Source organism: Pelecanus crispus, chromosome 5, assembly GCF_030463565.1.
Source record: "Pelecanus crispus isolate bPelCri1 chromosome 5, bPelCri1.pri, whole genome shotgun sequence".
In the NCBI taxonomy this organism is placed as follows: domain Eukaryota; kingdom Metazoa; phylum Chordata; class Aves; order Pelecaniformes; family Pelecanidae; genus Pelecanus; species Pelecanus crispus.
The window spans coordinates 281,558-298,913 of NC_134647.1; the positions used below are offsets into that span (position 1 = coordinate 281,558).

General features: G+C 37.3%; 1 protein-coding gene across 1 annotated transcript in view; it reads left to right on the plus strand.

Annotated features, from left to right (window-relative positions):
- The window catches only part of BAZ2B (bromodomain adjacent to zinc finger domain 2B), a 162,760-nt gene that overhangs the window by 138,034 nt on the left and 7,370 nt on the right, over window positions 1–17,356 (plus strand). The window contains exons 24-33 of the mRNA XM_075710229.1: window positions 105–319; window positions 2,081–2,155; window positions 7,289–7,532; window positions 9,488–9,550; window positions 10,755–10,899; window positions 13,565–14,229; window positions 14,800–15,073; window positions 15,259–15,414; window positions 15,880–16,040; window positions 16,960–17,270. Of these exons, the coding sequence (XP_075566344.1) occupies window positions 105–319; window positions 2,081–2,155; window positions 7,289–7,532; window positions 9,488–9,550; window positions 10,755–10,899; window positions 13,565–14,229; window positions 14,800–15,073; window positions 15,259–15,414; window positions 15,880–16,040; window positions 16,960–17,270 (2,309 nt within the window). The remainder of the gene's footprint in view (window positions 1–104; window positions 320–2,080; window positions 2,156–7,288; window positions 7,533–9,487; window positions 9,551–10,754; window positions 10,900–13,564; window positions 14,230–14,799; window positions 15,074–15,258; window positions 15,415–15,879; window positions 16,041–16,959; window positions 17,271–17,356) is intronic.

The following is a 17,356-nucleotide window of genomic DNA, read 5'->3' on the forward strand; positions in this document are numbered from 1 at the left end:
AATGCAAACAAACCCACCACACTATTTTATAAACAAGAATATAGCTTGCAGATGAAAATAGTATTTTTCAATGTGACTATTTGAAATGTCTTTATTCTTTTTAGGCTAAAACTATTCTTGGGGAACACTTACTGAATGTTGGTATCAATCGAGATAATGTGTCTGAGATTCTGCAGATATTCATGGAGGCTCACTGTGGGCAAACTGAGCTGACAGAGAGCTTGAAGACAAAAGCTTTTCAGGCACATACTCCAGCTCAGAAAGCATCAGTACTTGCTTTTCTTGTCAATGAGTTAGCATGCAGCAAAAGTGTAGTAAGGTAAGATTTTTCCAAACAGGTCTGTAAAAATAAAATTACAAAAATGTTATAGTTCAGAAATACTGTACACACTGTGTTCTGTTACAGGAGGATTCTTGGTGTTCTTATAATGAAAGCTGAAATTTGCTATGTTACTGCTTTTTACCTTTATGTACTTCTGATATGATAGAAGAGTAGAATTTTTCCATGTTTGGTCTGTAAGCTTGTTTTCAAAGCTTGCACCAAAATTTCTCCAGCTATTTTCAGAATAAAAGGTTGATTACAAAGAAATTTACTAGGTATTCTAGGGAATAATTTAGGAGAGTTGTGTAAGGCTTCTGTTTTCCCTTTTTTCCTTTTGTTTTTTAAGTCCTCTTTTGTCCAAATGTTTTAACTAGGGCCATGCAACGCTACAGGCTTGGGGAAGAGTGGCTGGAAAGCTGCCTGGCGGAAAAGGACCTGGGGGTGTTGGTAGACAGCCGGCTGAACATGAGCCAGCAGTGTGCCCAGGTGGCCAAGGTGGCCAACAGCATCCTGGCTTGTGTCAGGAATAGTGTGGCCAGCAGGAGCAGGGAGGTGATTGTGCCCCTGTGCTCGGCGCTGGTGAGGCCGCACCTGGAATGCTGTGTCCAGTTTTGGGCCCCTCAATCCAAGAAAGACATTGAGGTGCTGGAGCGTGTCCAGAGAAGGGCAGCGGAGCTGGGGCAGGGTGTGGAGCACAGGGCTGGTGGGGAGCGGCTGAGGGAGCTGGGGGTGTTCAGCCTGGAGAAGAGGAGGTTGAGGGGAGACCTGATCGATCTGCAGCTCCTGACAGGAGGGGGCAGGGAGGGGGTGTTGGGCTCTGCTCCCAAGGAACCAGCGATAGGATGAGAGGAAATGGGCTCAAGCTGCGCCAGGGGAGGTTTAGGTTGGATATTAGGAAAAACTTCTTCACGCAAAGGGTACTCGAGCATTGCAACAGGCTGCCCAGAGAGGTGGTGGAGTCACCATCCTTGGAAGTGTTCAAAAAACGGGTTGATGTGGCACTTTGGGACCTGGTTTAGTGGGCATGGTGGTGTTGGGTTGATGGTTGGACTGATGATCTTCGAGATCCTTTCCAACCTTAATGATTCCTACTTTCTACTTTCATTAAAAAATAATGCAGCCAGCAAGCCAGGAAACATGGAATTATTACTCTACCCTTGACTGGTCTAGTGATGGGCTTGGTAGTGTAGGTTAATGGTTGGACTGGATGATCTTAAAGGTCTTTTCCAACCTAAACAATTCTATGATTCTATGAAGTTGTTGATGCTGGGATGTCTCAGAAGTGGGCTCACAGACTGTCACTGTACTGAAGCACTTTTCTTGATTTTTTCAGTTTCTGCAGTGAAAAGCGAACGTTAGTTTGTAGGTCACATGGATCCTAGTTAGAATACCGTAGATGTAGCAGTGATAACTTTGTTTTCAGTGCAGGGCTAGATGCTTTGTGGCAAATACATCTGGAGGCTTGACATTGATTTAGAACTATGGAAAGAATTGTCAAATTCTTTGAATGACATGCTTCATGTCATGACATGCTGTGGAAAGAAAGCTTAGGTGATACTGTAAATAAAGACTGCCTGACATAGGTGCATCAGCACGCTACATCAGCATTCCTAGGATTGGAATTTCCTAGCTTTAAAATTATTTTGAATTTTAAACATTTCTCCAAGATAGTTCTTTGAGACAAAGTATCTGTACATAAATGTCTGTCAGAAGAAGATATGTAAGTTCACAATTAATGGATTATTTTGTCTTTGACAGCGAAATTGATAAAAACATTGATTATATGTCAAACTTAAGGAGAGATAAATGGATGGTTGAAGGCAAACTTCGGAAGTAAGTTTTGTTTCCGCAAATGTTACAATATATTGCTTTTTCGCGTTTGCTCAGATCTGCTGCTATATAGGCAATTGGTTCTAAGGTCAAAATTAACTGATGCAATTACAGGTTTACCAAGAAGTTAGTAACTGAACTGCTTAATTAAGATGGATGTGGATTTAGAAGGGCGAAGCACTAGCCTTTTACAATCTTTTAAAGATGCATCAGATTTGGATGGTTAGTGTCCCTCAAAAGTGGAGCAAAGTGAAGTCCATTTTGTATTCTTTGGAAGAAAGTAAAAATTTTTTTATGGGAATGTCTACAGGAGCTGTCAAATCGCTATTGACATTATCAAAGTTTATTTGGACCTACCATAATTAGCAATGTTCATTCTGAAAGGCATTTTAAGAAGATACGGTTTTCATACAACAATTACCAATTGAATTTTGCTAATTCATATTATGTTATCTTAGTGTTTCCCATCTGTCAATGTTGCGTTGTTCCCTATAGCTAGGGATCATATGTAGAATGCAAACTTGGAGATAATTTTTGTATTTTTATTTAAGGTAAAATTGGAACTTTTTAAGGGTTGTCAGTTTCATATCCACTGTTCTCCCATTCTACAAGACAAAATTCCATACAGCAAGCATAATGGCTCCAACTACCAGGAAGCTAGAAGGCATAAAGTTCATGAATCACAGGGGGTAAAAATACATAGCCAGGCTCTACTTTCTTTTTTTTCTTAGTCATCTTTACCTCTTACTAGGAACAGTGAATCCTTTCTTAGTCCTTGCTTTAGGTACTTGTTTTTCTAATCTTATGTCTCCCTTTTTTCCCTTTAATGTATCTCAGAAGGAAGAAGGAAAGAAGTAAAGAAGAAGGACAAGAGGGAGGTAGAGGAAAAAATTAGACCAATAATAAGAAATTCTCTATTAATACTGCATATCCCAGTCTGCACAGGGTTAATATATTTTATCTTTTAGGACAATCCACATACCTTTTCCTGTCTTCATCTGTATCCCTTATATGGGATATAGTTTCAAAAGTGTTTCTGAAGTTCTGATGTAGCCAACTGTCCATTCGTGGAATGAGACCCTTACCTGTCCTTGTCTCCTTAGGGACTGTTTAGTCTTTCTCTCCCTCCATCAAACTGTAAGTACTTGTAGATGTAGGATCCTCCCTTTTCCTAATGAGCTCTCTTTTCTTCCCTTTCAAATAGTGGGCATAATACCCTGAAGTCCCAAGCCCCTCTTCCTTTCTACAATCATTTCTCTATTTCTCGTGTTCTCCCCTCACATGTGGATTTCAGGTTCCAGTAGTGCTGTCCCTATTTTTGAGCGTAAGTATCACGGGAGTGCTCAGAAATGTTGTCCTGCTTCTTTGAATTTACTGGACTTGATTGATCCCTCTCATCCATCTTCGGTTCAAAATCTTTGGATTTTCCACTGTTTTTCTGATAAAATTTAAGATGCTTTTTAGAAGAGCCTTCTTCGATCAATTTTAAACAATGTTTTCTTCTTTATTATGTCAGTTGGTGTTTTTCATAAACTCTTAGAACTATTCTGGGGCTTCTCTGAAAAGAAATCTCTCCATTTCAGTCTTCTGTTTGGTCTTTTTTTCTGCTTCCAGACTTCATACTTATGCATGTTATCTTCCCCATCCATTTCAAAGCCCAGTTTAGTTTTTAAGCATCCCAGTCCCGAACAGCTTTGCATAGGAATATCTGGTTTCTTGACTACTTGCCATATGATCAACAGATGTGTACTCTTACGCATACAGACCTTTACATGACCCTCAACACAAGCCCATCATGCATGAGAAGCGTATAGTGGTAGAATAATGGATACTGAGGAATGGGTTTGTTTCATCTCAGCCTGTTTTGCCAGTGTTTGTTGTGGTAAATCTTCATACCACTGTGTCCAGACTGTCTTGAAGTATATCCAAGTGGGATGAGAAAGATTCTACCTGTATCAGATGTTTTCACTAAGTGATTTTTTTTGTTCTTATGTTCTCACTTTTTATGAGATTAGCTCTTCAACTGGATATCAGCGCCGCCCCCCCTCCATGTGTTTGTAAGATACAAAAAAGCAACATTAAAATCCCAGGTTGGAAAAAGGAACCATTGTATAAAAGCCTATAGGGATGTGCCCCCCCCCCGCCCCAGATATAGAACAATTCCTTGATAAGTATAATATATATGGTTGGAAACTGAATTCTGAGCTGCCTGGACTGTTTCTGCTGGGCTGACGGTCAGTGAGAGGTTGCATCTAATTCCTCCTTTATCACATTTAGATGTGAATCTTGATACTAATCACCGTTTTTGTAAAGGCGCCTGTCTCTTAGCATCAAGTCACCTTTCTTTGTGCTTTCTGTATTGCAACTATAGTCAGAAGACTGTCTTACCTGAGAGGATTCAGCTATTTTTTAACTAGATAATCATAATCTCAGCATCTCCTTTTCCATTACATGTCTTCTCCTTGGCATCTCTCTTGTAGCTTGATCAATATAAATGGGAATAAAAATGAAATGTAGCTACTTGAAGGATTAGGTACTATCTGTTTCCTTACAAGACTTGAAATACTGCAGAACAAGTTTTTTTCATTGCAACAACGTTCTTTTTAACATGCCGGTATTATGGCATACTCCTTGTAAGTTAATTTCTTTACAGTGAGGCCATCTCAACTGTAAATGATGATGGTATATCAAAAGCAGTGTTACATGAAGGGAGAAATTACACCTTGAGTTTGAGTAGGAGGTGGGAATGCTGATTTGGGAAACTTTTGTGTTTTGAGACCCAAGCTGAAGTGTGTTAAAAGTGCAATGCCTTGCTACTACTCAATGGTTACGTGCAAAAATTAGAGGAAAATTAAGTCAAAAGGTGAATTTTCCTTCTGTGATCTAGTAAACATTACAGATTAGATTAGAGCAGGCTTAAATCACACATCTGATTATCTCATGGGCCACCCACTCTTTTTATAGGCGAATAGACTTTATAATTCTCTCAACAGTTGGAGATGTTGTTTTGGTGTATACCTGAAAGTGCGAAAGATGAAACAGTTTTCTGAGTGAAGGTTTTCTTCTCTCAGTGAGCCATATGTCATATGTCTAGGTAGCAGCAGGAAAATTATGCTCTTGAAATACTTGAACGTTTTTTAAGTTATGCTCTCATTGGTTTCTGCCTCTGTGCTACTTCAGATACAGACTACTGCCTTCTTACGCTTATGGTGCTATTAAGAGAGAGCATCTTTGATTCATTTCCATCCTTATCATTTGTAGTGTCATGCAGGCTTCCTTTAGTGCTTGACAGCATTATACCTCTATTGTTACTTTCAGCAAAAGTAGCCTTTTTTGCTTCTTGTCATTTCTTTTAGGTATATGAAAGAGGTGTTTGCTGGTCCTTGAACTTCCACCTGCCAGCTTTATTATTGAATTGTCTTCAAGATTATCTTAGTCTAATTTGTTTCTAAAATTGTCCAGTCACGCAGCAGTCAATCCAATCATTGACTAGTGGTGTTGTTTGGTAATTAATTCCTGTGTATAGGCAGGAATTTCCAGTCCAGATGAAGAGGATTTGATGGTTTGAAGTTATCCTTGTAAAAAGGAATTTTTTTTTCTAAAAAACTTAACTCAGTGGAAGCCTGAGTAGTATTGATACTCAGTGAGACTAAGGCTTTTCACACCAGAGCTGAAAATATTACTTGCTTCCAAGTCACTGGAAGGCTTGAGAAATCTTTTTTATCAAAAAATATTTTAAATTGCTAAAATGGCTAAAAATCCATTTGTATTGGAAAAATAGAAGTGTAAAACTTTCTAAATTCTCCAGTGGATTTCCCACTGCATTAAAAAAGCCAACACCACCTCCCCAAAAGACACCCACCCCCCCACCCCCCCCCAACCCACAAAAAAACCCAAAGCCCAACTGTTTTTAAGGAAACAGAAGTCCCCTTGATGATTTCTTGCAAACGGCCTTTTTAAAAAGTGCTGCTACCAATTGAGCAGTGACGCCTTCATTTAAATCTGTGCTGTTGAGTACTGGCTTTGTTTATCAGCATTTTAGAAGGCTGATATATTTGTCAGTATGCCCACAAGCTCGTACTTCTACAACATTCATCATACTTGTAGCCACTTGCTGTATGGAATATTGTTTTGTAGGATGGGAAGAGAGAGAAGTACGACAAGGAAAAATTACGTACCGGTAATTATGTTTGTCGTTACCGTTCTACTTTTCCCATCCTACCTTCTTCCAATCATCCCTTACAAAAATCTTTGTCTTTTCTGCACATGTTTATAAATCTCTTCTAAGTCAGTTGCATTTTTGGTCTGCATTATAAGTGACTGGTTAGGCCTGGCTATTTATACCTCCTGTGATTCAGCATGTTTGCCTGCTAGCTCCCTGATAGGTGGAACTATAATTTTTGCTGTGTGGAATCTTGTCTTATAGGGGTTTTATAGAAGAAGAAGGTCTACTACAACCATAATTACTGGTATGTAAGTTTCCCTTTTCTTTCATAAAAGGAAAAATGAGAGTTTGATTGAGTAATTTCCTAGTAGTTTAGGTAACTAAGATTTCTCAGAAAGGAAAGTATGTCGTAGAATAAAAAGATCAGCCAAAGGACTGAAGTCAAACAATATATAATAAATTAAAAAAGCATAAAAGTCTGAAATGAAAAAAAAGAAAAAAAAATTAAACCAATCTTGCTGTTGCCATTCAAATGTAAATAGTTTCATACTTCCAACTGAGGATTTTTACCTTTTTTTTGCCCCCTCAGACACAGATATTTTATGATCATATTCTTAAATGCATAAAACAAAAGATAAAGAAGTCGCAATGGTTCTTTCTTCTAATTGTCTTTCCTGACTTTTCAAAATGCCTTTTGTGTTTTGTGTCTTCTAAACAGTTACACAATGCAATTCACCTGGGAGAAACAGAAATTCTATTCAGGAACTGAATAAGAAGCATAAGGGGGTTTATAACCTGGATTTTTCTTGTTGACTAATGGCAATAAATATTGAGAAAATACAGTGTTGTGTTAGAACAGAAGAGCTAATTTAAATCTAAAATGTATGATTTACTTTTAATCACATACGAAGAAGGGTATGTTTATGCTACAGACATACTCTATAATTTCACCCCTTGTCATGTGTTTCAAGGCTTAGAATCATCCATGCCAAGAAAACTGGCAAAAGAGATGCTACAGGAGGTGGTGATGGAGGAGAGGAACAGCACTCTTTGGAAACACCAACACCAGGCCGCAAACGCAGACGAAAGGGTGGGGAGAGTGATTATGATGATGATGACGATGATGACAGTGATGATCAAGCAGATGAGGATGATGAGGATGAAGAGGACAAAGAAGATAAAAAAGGAAAGAAGGCGGAAGTTTGTGAGGATGAGGTGGGGGATTTTAAGTATAGTGAAACTTAACTAAAAAGTTAAAACTTCTCTTCCTTCTGTTCCTCTGCAATATGGCACTACTTCCCCAAAATCTCACAATAAAAAGGAAGGAAGAATAAGTTACCTCCAATAGTTTAAAATTTTTGGAATAAGTTTTTTTTCTGAAGTATTTTTTTTCTTTTTTTGATAGCTGTTATAGTGTGGATTGGTGGGGTGGGTTTTTTTTTTTTTTGTTTGTTTGGTTTCGTTTGGGTTTGGGGTTTTTTTTCCTGCTTACTTGTTTTGACTTAGTCTTAATTTCTCTGAAATTCTGAAAGATTGTTTCAAATCCAGAGAACTGCACCTTTGTTAGCAAATGAGCATAACTGTAGTTTTTTCTTAGAGGAGAATAAAGGTCATTTATTAGTTAACAAAATAATAAAGTGTAAAGTCATATTTAACATTATCTATTATAAAGCTTGCCTGTGACCTTCCTGTGTATTTTTTTTTTCCATAACTTTTCTAGGGTAGTCACTGCCCAACCGTATTTGATCACAAGATTTGCTAGTCAATATCAGATAGGATACAGGAAGGGTCACTCAAGCATTTTTAGTTTGTTGAGCTCAGTTATATCTACAATAGTCAACAGAATTTTTTAATAGAAGTGCCACAGGCCTGTAAGATTCACTATAGAACTCTAAAATTCCCTGCTGGATGAAACCTGATAAGAGACAAGCAATACCAAATACTACGTTTTAGTGCACTGGGTGTTGCGCTGTTTGCCAGGAAATGATCCATTTATGCAAGGTTATCGAAGTTCCAAGTAAGGTTTTATGGGTGCTGTGGATATGGCTGCATGAACAATGCATGTATACAACATATGTGAACTCAAATCTTTCCAAACACTCTTCATTAGAAACCCAGCTAGTTTCTAGGGTAGGAACAGCCCTTTGTGCTATTATTCTGGATTTATTTCAAGTACTATAATGTGTATGAATTTAAGGGAATACCTTAGAGGCATATCATGAAGTCCTTACCTTAAATTCTGAGTATTAATCTAACCTCACATCCATCCATCAATCTTTTTCCCTTTAGTATAATTGCCTATTTTGGTGCACTGGGCATTTCATAGACAAAAGTCCTGCAACTCCTGTAGAGAAATTAATTTTCTGATATAACAGAAGTTCCATTGCATTCATGCTATATGTGGTATTTCAGAAGGCTTCACTCTGGTACACTTTTACAAAGCCAAGAAATACAAGACCAGTATCTTACGGTGCAGGTGATTGCGAGCTCCTAGGGTTTGGGTTGTATTCTTTTGGAAACTTACTGTTATCCCCAAAGACTTTCTTGAACTTAATTAAAACTGTCTTTATGGAAATGACTCTCATTTTTAAACTGTGTCAAGAAGAAGGGAACCATAGACTTAATCATGGGTGCATTCCTTTTCAAAAATCAGCAAGATTAATAGGGAACTTTTATAACAGACTTGTAATTTAAAGTGGCTCTACAATTTCTTGTAGACATTGAAATAAAATGCAAGTGTGTACTGACCAAAGCCTGATTGGTAAGATTTTGACAGATTCCATTATTTCATGTATGAAAAACACTTAGAAATTAATTTGAATATGCAAAAAGCTTCATAGAAACAAAGATTAAATTGTGTAGTCTTAAGTGTTCATTCGCAAACTGAATTGTTTCTTCCAGTAAAAGAATGTTTGCAGTGAACATTTAGCCATGAACTTTCTCTTTTGCATGCATCTGGGATGGTTTGGAAAGATTCAAGATACATCTTTTTCCAGTTATGTTGTTCCTAGTCAAGTATATTGGAAGAAGCACAAAATTTGAACTTTTTTACCATTAGAATTTGCCTCTTATTTTCTGTTGATATCTTTTTACTGTAATATTAGTAAGACAAGGTAGTATGATTTCATCCTGAAATAAATTTGGCGTGACAGTATATTTGGTGATTACAGGATGATGGGGACCAGACAGCAAGTGTTGAAGAACTAGAGAAGCAGATTGAAAAACTGACAAAGGTGAGAGGTCATTTGTCTTTGGTATATTACAAATTTCATCACTGGATGTCGTGAGTTGGAATGTTAACCATCATTTTCAGTGCTCCAACTTAATATAAATTGAAATAAGGATCAGCTTTTGTTTTATGAAAATACAAATGATGCTACCGTTCATGACACCGGAATTGCGATTTTAGCCTAGCGGCACTAAGTGGATATGACTCAAAAGACAGTTAGAAAGCTGTGGATAATATATTTGCACATCTCAGAATAAAAAGTAATGTAATTTTTATCCAGCCCTAATTGATATATTTCTGTTTGTTGATCTTAGAGGGCAATGACAAATTTTGTGTATGAGAAGCAATGACTTTTCCAGTGCTCATTTCCTCCTACAGCTGGCTAATTTCTGCAACTGCGTTCCAAGCCAATACAGAGAGCTGCCTTTGCTTCAGATTTTAAAAGAAGAAACAATGGAATAGGAAGAGAAACATAAATGAGAAAGATAGAATGCTGTAGATAGGGGTTACTCGTGGCCCATGTTTTTATTCTTTGTATTAGAGAATTAGTCATTTAAGACTTTGTCTCTTGGTTTCTCCCATGTTCCAAATTGCAATAAATTAGCAGTCCAGAATTACGCCCGACTTCCAGCGGTGTCAATTTAGTAGAGCAAGAATTGAATAAACGAGCTGAAATTCTTGTTGCCCCGCCCCCCTCAGAGAACTGTTTGTGTTTTAATACAGAATTTATTTTCAGACATTATTGTTCTCATTCTTTTATGAACCAGTTAAAATATCTCATTAGTTTCCCATCAGGAGCTGCAGTATCAGCTATCTTCAGTGCTTTGTTTACCATTTGCTGTTACTTTATAATTGGTAGGATTTCAGCTGTTCTTGTGCAATGAAGTATTTGATCTTGTTGTTCTCTGAGAGTCAGTGTTAAAAAGACAGGACCTACCATCACAAAATGTGTTTTTAAAGGAAGACTGATAAACTTAAGCTGAACCAGGAAGTGATGACTTGATATTTTAAAGGGATCTCTGTGAGTAAAATCATCAAGGCAGCAATTGTGAGTAGAATATCACGTAACATACAGCCAGAATCTCTAAGAGAGCCTCCTCACGTGACCCTTGAACTTCCGTTCAGTCTGGCAGTCAGGAGATGTTTTCCGTTACAATGATTTTGTTTCCCCCCTGTTGAATTATAATGCTTTCTCTTTTCTAAAACAGCAACAAAGCCAGTACAGAAAGAAGTTATTTGAAGCTTCACACTGTTTGCGTTCAATGATGTTTGGTCAAGATCGTTACAGGCGCCGATACTGGATTCTGCCCCAGTGTGGTGGTATTTTTGTAGAAGGCATGGAAAGTGGTGAAGGTAAGAAACATAAAGGAATAATGTCACACCAAGGCATACCATGCCAAGACATACTGCCCATCTCTGTAGGCTGTAATTTTGTGCACCAAGGTCTTCAGGCTTCACCTTCAACCAGAGGCTAAACAGGCTACTGTCAGTAGACGTGTCTCTTCATACGGTGCTCTCTATACTCTTTTTCTGATTATGAAATACCAGTTAATATCTCTCAAAATGAGGACTAATATTTTGGAAGTTCTCGGTTGTTATAGTTCTGTATGTTATGCTTTTTCATATTTATGTACGTGGGATATTTTTTGGCTTTTTCTGAACTATTTCACATTTCCCTGTGGCAGTGAACTCTGCATATGAAAACTAGGATGACCATAGAATTAAAAAAAAAAATTCTTTTCATCTTCAGTTGTTATATCTTGTGCAAATACACAGCCTATTCTGTGCTTGAAGATTTGATATATGTCTCCAAAAATACAAAAATTATTCTCACACATTGAAGTACTGTGTTTTCTTATCCACAGTATGATTTGGTGTCTGAATTTTACCATCTGATCTTTCTTCAATCCAGCAAATGCTGAAGTTGTTTTTGCAAAAAGTAAAATGTAGTTTTGTGGTTGTGACAGTTGTATACTAACTGTGATTGAATTTTTCACACACTTCAAATTGGATAGATGCAGAAAATACATATTAATCTGACCTTTTTGTGGATATTAGGATTTTTAACATAAGCCTTAATTTTGGTCACAGAAAAATCCTCTCTAATTCTGATAGAGATGAAGCAAAACCCTACTACTTTCACAATCTCCCCCCCCCCCCCCCCCCCCCCCCATAACAACAATCTCTGATACACATCAGAATTGCATGACCTCAAGAGAATTGCATCATTCTAGAGAGCTATTTAATTAAAATAACTAACATTACAGCATGGTATGAAATCTGAGCCCTGTTTTGGCCCCCAAAAGAAGCTGTAGAACGTTTCCTAAATCTAGTCTTGATCTTCAAGCTATTGTTCTAAAATGGGTAGCAGAAAAATTATTTTTCTGCATTAATTTATGCTGTGTGTTAGGAACTGTTTTGCACATGAATAGCTTGACACAGAAGGTAGACTGTTGTATGCTGTACTGCTTGTATTCCTTTTGTTCACTGTATTTTATTTATTATATTTTAACTAGATGACTCCCCAAATGCTTGGAAATTATACACAAAGAAAATCATTGAAATACACCTACCTGTCTTAAGGTAGTAAAAACAAACAAAAAACACGCAAAAGTTTTAGCCAAGAACTGTAGGGCAAACCCATACTTTTTAATATATTGTCTTAATGAAAGTTTAATCTCCCTGAATAGCAAAATGGACATGTTCTTCAGTTCTCAACTATACTCCCTCTTCCCCTCAGGTCTTAGTTTGCCCTGTTCCAGTAAATTCTACAGTATATCCACTCCTGATTCCTTTATCTAAACATTGGAAATGTGAGACATAAACCTGTTGAATGATCTGTCCATTTAAAAAAGACTTCTTCCCTCTTCGTGTAGTCATTTTAGTTCTTATGCTGACACTCAGAATTGTTTATATCTTGACAAACACCATAACTGTGGACACATTTTGAAGTTTTAATGGGAGGGGGGATTCTTTTCTTTAATGAATTAGCTTTGTAGAAATTATGATTTTCCAGAAGGAGCAAGTAAGCTTTGGTGGATGTTCTGGCCATAAACCATAAGCAGGACCTTTGTTTGTTTGTGATTGCAGTATCTGATGAAAATAACTTAAGAAGTTGGAATGTTGGATTTTCTACCTCCTCCCCTTTTTCCTAACATTTTTCCATCCCATTTTACTCTTTTTAAGACTTCTAGTCTAAGCTGACACATCAGTATAAAGGTAAAAGAGAAATGGTTAGGAAAGACTAGGAGAGCAAAGAAGACAGAAAAATGATGTTTTTTCTATTTGTAAATATAGATCTTTCATAGGTCTTTCGCGCCTCATATGTTTGAAGAAACTGGCTTTTGCAATCAGCTTCTGCTTATTGTACTTTGAATTGCTTAGATGTTACGCTGATTGCATCTGTCTGCTTAGCTGTGTGTAGAGTCCCAGTCATCATGTTGGGTGGCTCTTGAAAGAGTTTTAAACTCTTAAGAATGTTGACATTGTTTCACAGTCAAAGTTGTTAATGATTTTTATTGAAAGCAGTAAAATACTTAATGTTGTGTTTCAATATTTGGGGACTATTTGATTTCACAACAGGAGTTTCGGTCCTCCTTTTTCTAGTTGACTGTGAGTTTAATTGAGTGGTCTTTTGCAAAAATAAGTGTTAAGGCTATAAACAGGGGAGTTTTTTCGGTAAAGCACAGAGTGTCTTGCAAAAAGAAAGCTGCCAAAAATGTGTCCCTTTCAGAGACTTCGCACTGGCAAACTGCTTCAGACATGTATGCATCTTAAGGGAGAATACTGTATCTATGTTAACTACATGGAGGTTACTTTTCTTCCAGGTGTTCAGCAGGGTTTAAATCTGTGTGTGCCTTGAAGCTTGTTTCCTTCTGCAAAGTGTTCTTTAAAGAGATTTCATTAAAAAAAAAAAAGAAAAGAAAAAAAAGTAATTTTTTTATTTAACTATGATTATAGAAATGGTTTAAATTAGTTCATCTATTATATTTCATCTATGTTTCTTGTACATTTTTAGGCCTAGAAGAAATTGCGAAAGAAAAAGAGAAGTTAAAAAAGGTAGAAAGCATGCATATCAAAGAAGAAGAATTTGAGACAGAAGAAAAATTACACTGCTTAAATACAACTCACTGTGAGCAAAAGGAAGATCTGAAAGAAAAGGACAACACTAATTTGTTTTTACAGAAACCTGGGTCGTTTTCAAAACTAAGCAAACTGTTAGAGGTAGCAAAAATGCCACCTGAATCTGACATTATGTCCCCAAAACCTAATGGCAGTGCAGCAAATGGCTGCACGTTATCTTACTCAAGTAACTCAAAAAACTCTCTCTGCAGTCTTCAGCCCACTGTATCACAAAGCACCATTGAGAAGTCTGATTCTAATAATCTTTTCAGTCCTAATGCAAGTGGGACAGGAAGGTTTTACAGTTCTCCACTAATTCCAAATGATCAGCTGTTAAAGACTCTTACTGAAAAGAGCAGACAGTGGTTCAGCCTTTTACCAAGAATACCCTGTGATGACATGTCAGTTACCCATATAGATACACCAGCGACTACAACTTCACTTACTCCTCAATCACATCCACCATCAAAGTCACCTTCACCTGTACCATCACCTCTTCTGGGCTCAACCTCTGCACAGAGTCCAATGGGATTAAGTCCTTTTGCATTGTCACCACTGCAGGTAAATTAAATGAATTTTTGAATAGCCTGAATTTGCTGTGCTTATTTGGGCAGAATTTCTTTTTAGACAAATTGCTTCACAGAAGTGCTATCATTATATCATCATTTCTTTATTTTTTTTCCCCATTTCTAAAGGTTAATAACTAATTGCATGTAACATGTTTTATAATACTACAGGTTTTTTGATAAAATGATTTGATAGGTAAAATTTGGTAAGCCAAGGGATGATATTTTGTACATGTATTTCAGTAATTTAATTTGGCTTTTAGGAGATTGGCCACTGGTATTAAATGAAAAGCAAATAAATAAACAAAACCTGGTTTTCAGAAATGTGACACATCACACTCTCCCTTTAAAAACTACTCTTTTTCAGGTGTTAACAGGGACCTAATGAGGAGTATTACACATCAGTGTGAATGTTAGTTTTTAAACTAATCAAAGTACTGAGTAAAGGCCTCCCTTATGTTTTGATTGTTGTTTGACAAATAAGATCCTAATAATAATTCAGGTTTCTTGGTAATAATTACTAATGGTAGTTGTGATTGTGTTAACAATGTATTCTGTGTAGCAGATGAAGACTGGACTACCTGTAATGGGACTTCAGTTTTGTGGATGGCCTACAGGCATTCTTACTTCAAATGTTCCATTTTCATCTCCTTTGCCTGCTCTTGGATCAGGGTTGGGATTATCTGAAGTGAATGGTAACTCATTCTTGGCATCTAGTGTTCCTGCAAGTAAAAGCGAATCACCAGCACTACAGACTGAAAAAATAGCTTCTGCCCCTTCTACAGCAGTTGAAGTAGCCAAGCCAGTAGATTATCCTAACCCAAAACCTATACCAGAAGGTAAGTATAATAGAACAGTAAGATGGAACTATGTGAAGGATAATTTCTACAGTGCCACTATGATGTTACAAATTTTTTTTTTAATAATTTGCTTATTGAATTTGGCTAAATGATTTCTCTAATCTGATTGCATGTGATCACATAAAAAATGCCTGCAAAGTGTTTATATGCTTGTCTTGATTTAGAAATGCAGTACGGGTGGTGGAGGATTACTGATCCAGAGGACCTAAAGTCTTTGCTTAAAGTGCTGCATCTCAGGGGAATAAGGGAAAAGGCTTTACAAAAGCAAATACAGAAACACATGGATTATATCACTCTGGCCTGCATCAAAAATAAGGATGGTATGTAATTGATATTTATGTTACACATGGTGTTGGGGCAGAAGGCAAGTGGCATAGAGCTCTTTGAGATGCGTTTAGATACAGAGTTAGAGTAGCAGCTGGAGAAAAAAGGTAAAGGTCTCGTTGTCTGTAGTTGCCTTTTCACCAGTCTGGTTCTAGAAAGTTACAGGATTGGAGAAATCCCGTTTAATGTAATTTGCTTTAGTGGCATTAAGTGTTGTTAACCTTTTTAAGCTCTTTCCATCTCTGTAACACTCTAGCTCAGCCTCTCCTTCCCCCTCCTGCCTTTAAATTGCAAGTTTGAAAGCCTACAGAACTTGTTGTCCATACTGGGTATCTTAATAGTAGTACACTTTTACAACAGTTCTTCAATATTTGACTGGAGTGATGGGTAAATCAGCTTTAATTTACTCAGAGAATTTATAATACTAATTAAAATAACAAAAATGTGATTCTCAAATACAGTTGCAATTATTGATATCAATGAAAATGAAGATAACCAGGTAACTCGAGATGTTGTGGAAAACTGGTCAGTAGAAGAACAAGCAATGGAGATGGATCTTGCTATTCTTCAGCAGGTGGAAGATCTAGAGAGGAGAGTTGCATCAGCTAGTTTACAAGTTAAGGTAAAACCAACTTTTAGTAAAATGTCTCTTTAAAATAAGTGGTAAGAATTTAAAGTAGATAGTAGCAGTCCTTTTGCTGTTGGTAAGTGCCTTCTTATTCCATCTCTAATTATCTGCAAATAAAACAAATCCACTGCAGCAATATCATGGATATTTGTGTTTGAAACATTGTATTGCCGTTAAATCTTCAGCTGAAGATGCTCAGAATGGCAGTTCCTGGACAGTGTTCTCGTACAGTGTGTAGTTCCCTGTACATTTTGTTAACCTTCTGTGAATGCAAAGATTTTGTTGCATATAGCCTGCTTAATTATAGTGGGTTTTGCCACAGTTCTGCCTGGTTTGGGTGATTGTTGCTGTTAATGCTTTCAGAGAAGCCTACAAGTACATCGTAATGCTTTGCTTGAGTAGTGTAGAGTCATGGAGAATGTGTGATGGTTGTGAGTGTGAGAGAGTTAAGAATTCACTGGCTGTCAATACAATTTGGAGTTTTTCCAAGGTGGGTGTAAGGATATCAAATTGCATATGTTCGGTTATAGTACAGATGTAGTATTTGGGATCGTTTGTTCTAGGGGCGGGTGTTGTTTCAGTGTCACCAATTGATACTGTCTCCTGAGCCTGTTGGACAGATAGACCTATTCTGATGTTTTGACCAATAGAACAGGATACTTCAAAAGGAGATAAGAATGCAGACTGTTGCAGAAAGGTCCCTTCAGAAAGTCTGGTAATGCTTGTATTTTTTGATTAATTATTTTAGTTCTCTGGATATTTTGGAAACTGTCTCTACAGATGGATTACAAGTAACCAAGATCTACTGGAAACAGCGCTTCAGTTGCTTAGTTTGATTCCATAAAACAGTTCCTCTGATTACACACTAAGTTAACAGCAACCAATAAATGCACAAACCTTTCTATTAACATAGGGTTGGCTGTGTCCTGAACCTGCATCAGAGAGAGACGACTTGGTATATCGTGAACATAAGTCAATTACTAGATTGCACAAGAAGCACGATGGAGATTGTGCTGGAGGCGGAGAAGGCAATACCAGCTCTCTAGAGCGGAAGAGTGACAACCCTCTAGATATAGCTGTTACCAGGCTTGCTGACTTGGAGCGGAACATAGAGCGAAGGTATCTGAAGAGCCCCTTAAGTACCACCATTCAGATCAAACTGGATAATGTGGGCACAGTTACTGTCCCTGCTCCTGCACCATCCATTAGTGGTGATGGTGACGGGTAGGTTATTGAGATTAACTTGAAAAATTATTGTGCTTCTTTGCTAATTGGAGCCTATTTTCTTATTGCCTGTTATCTATGTACTT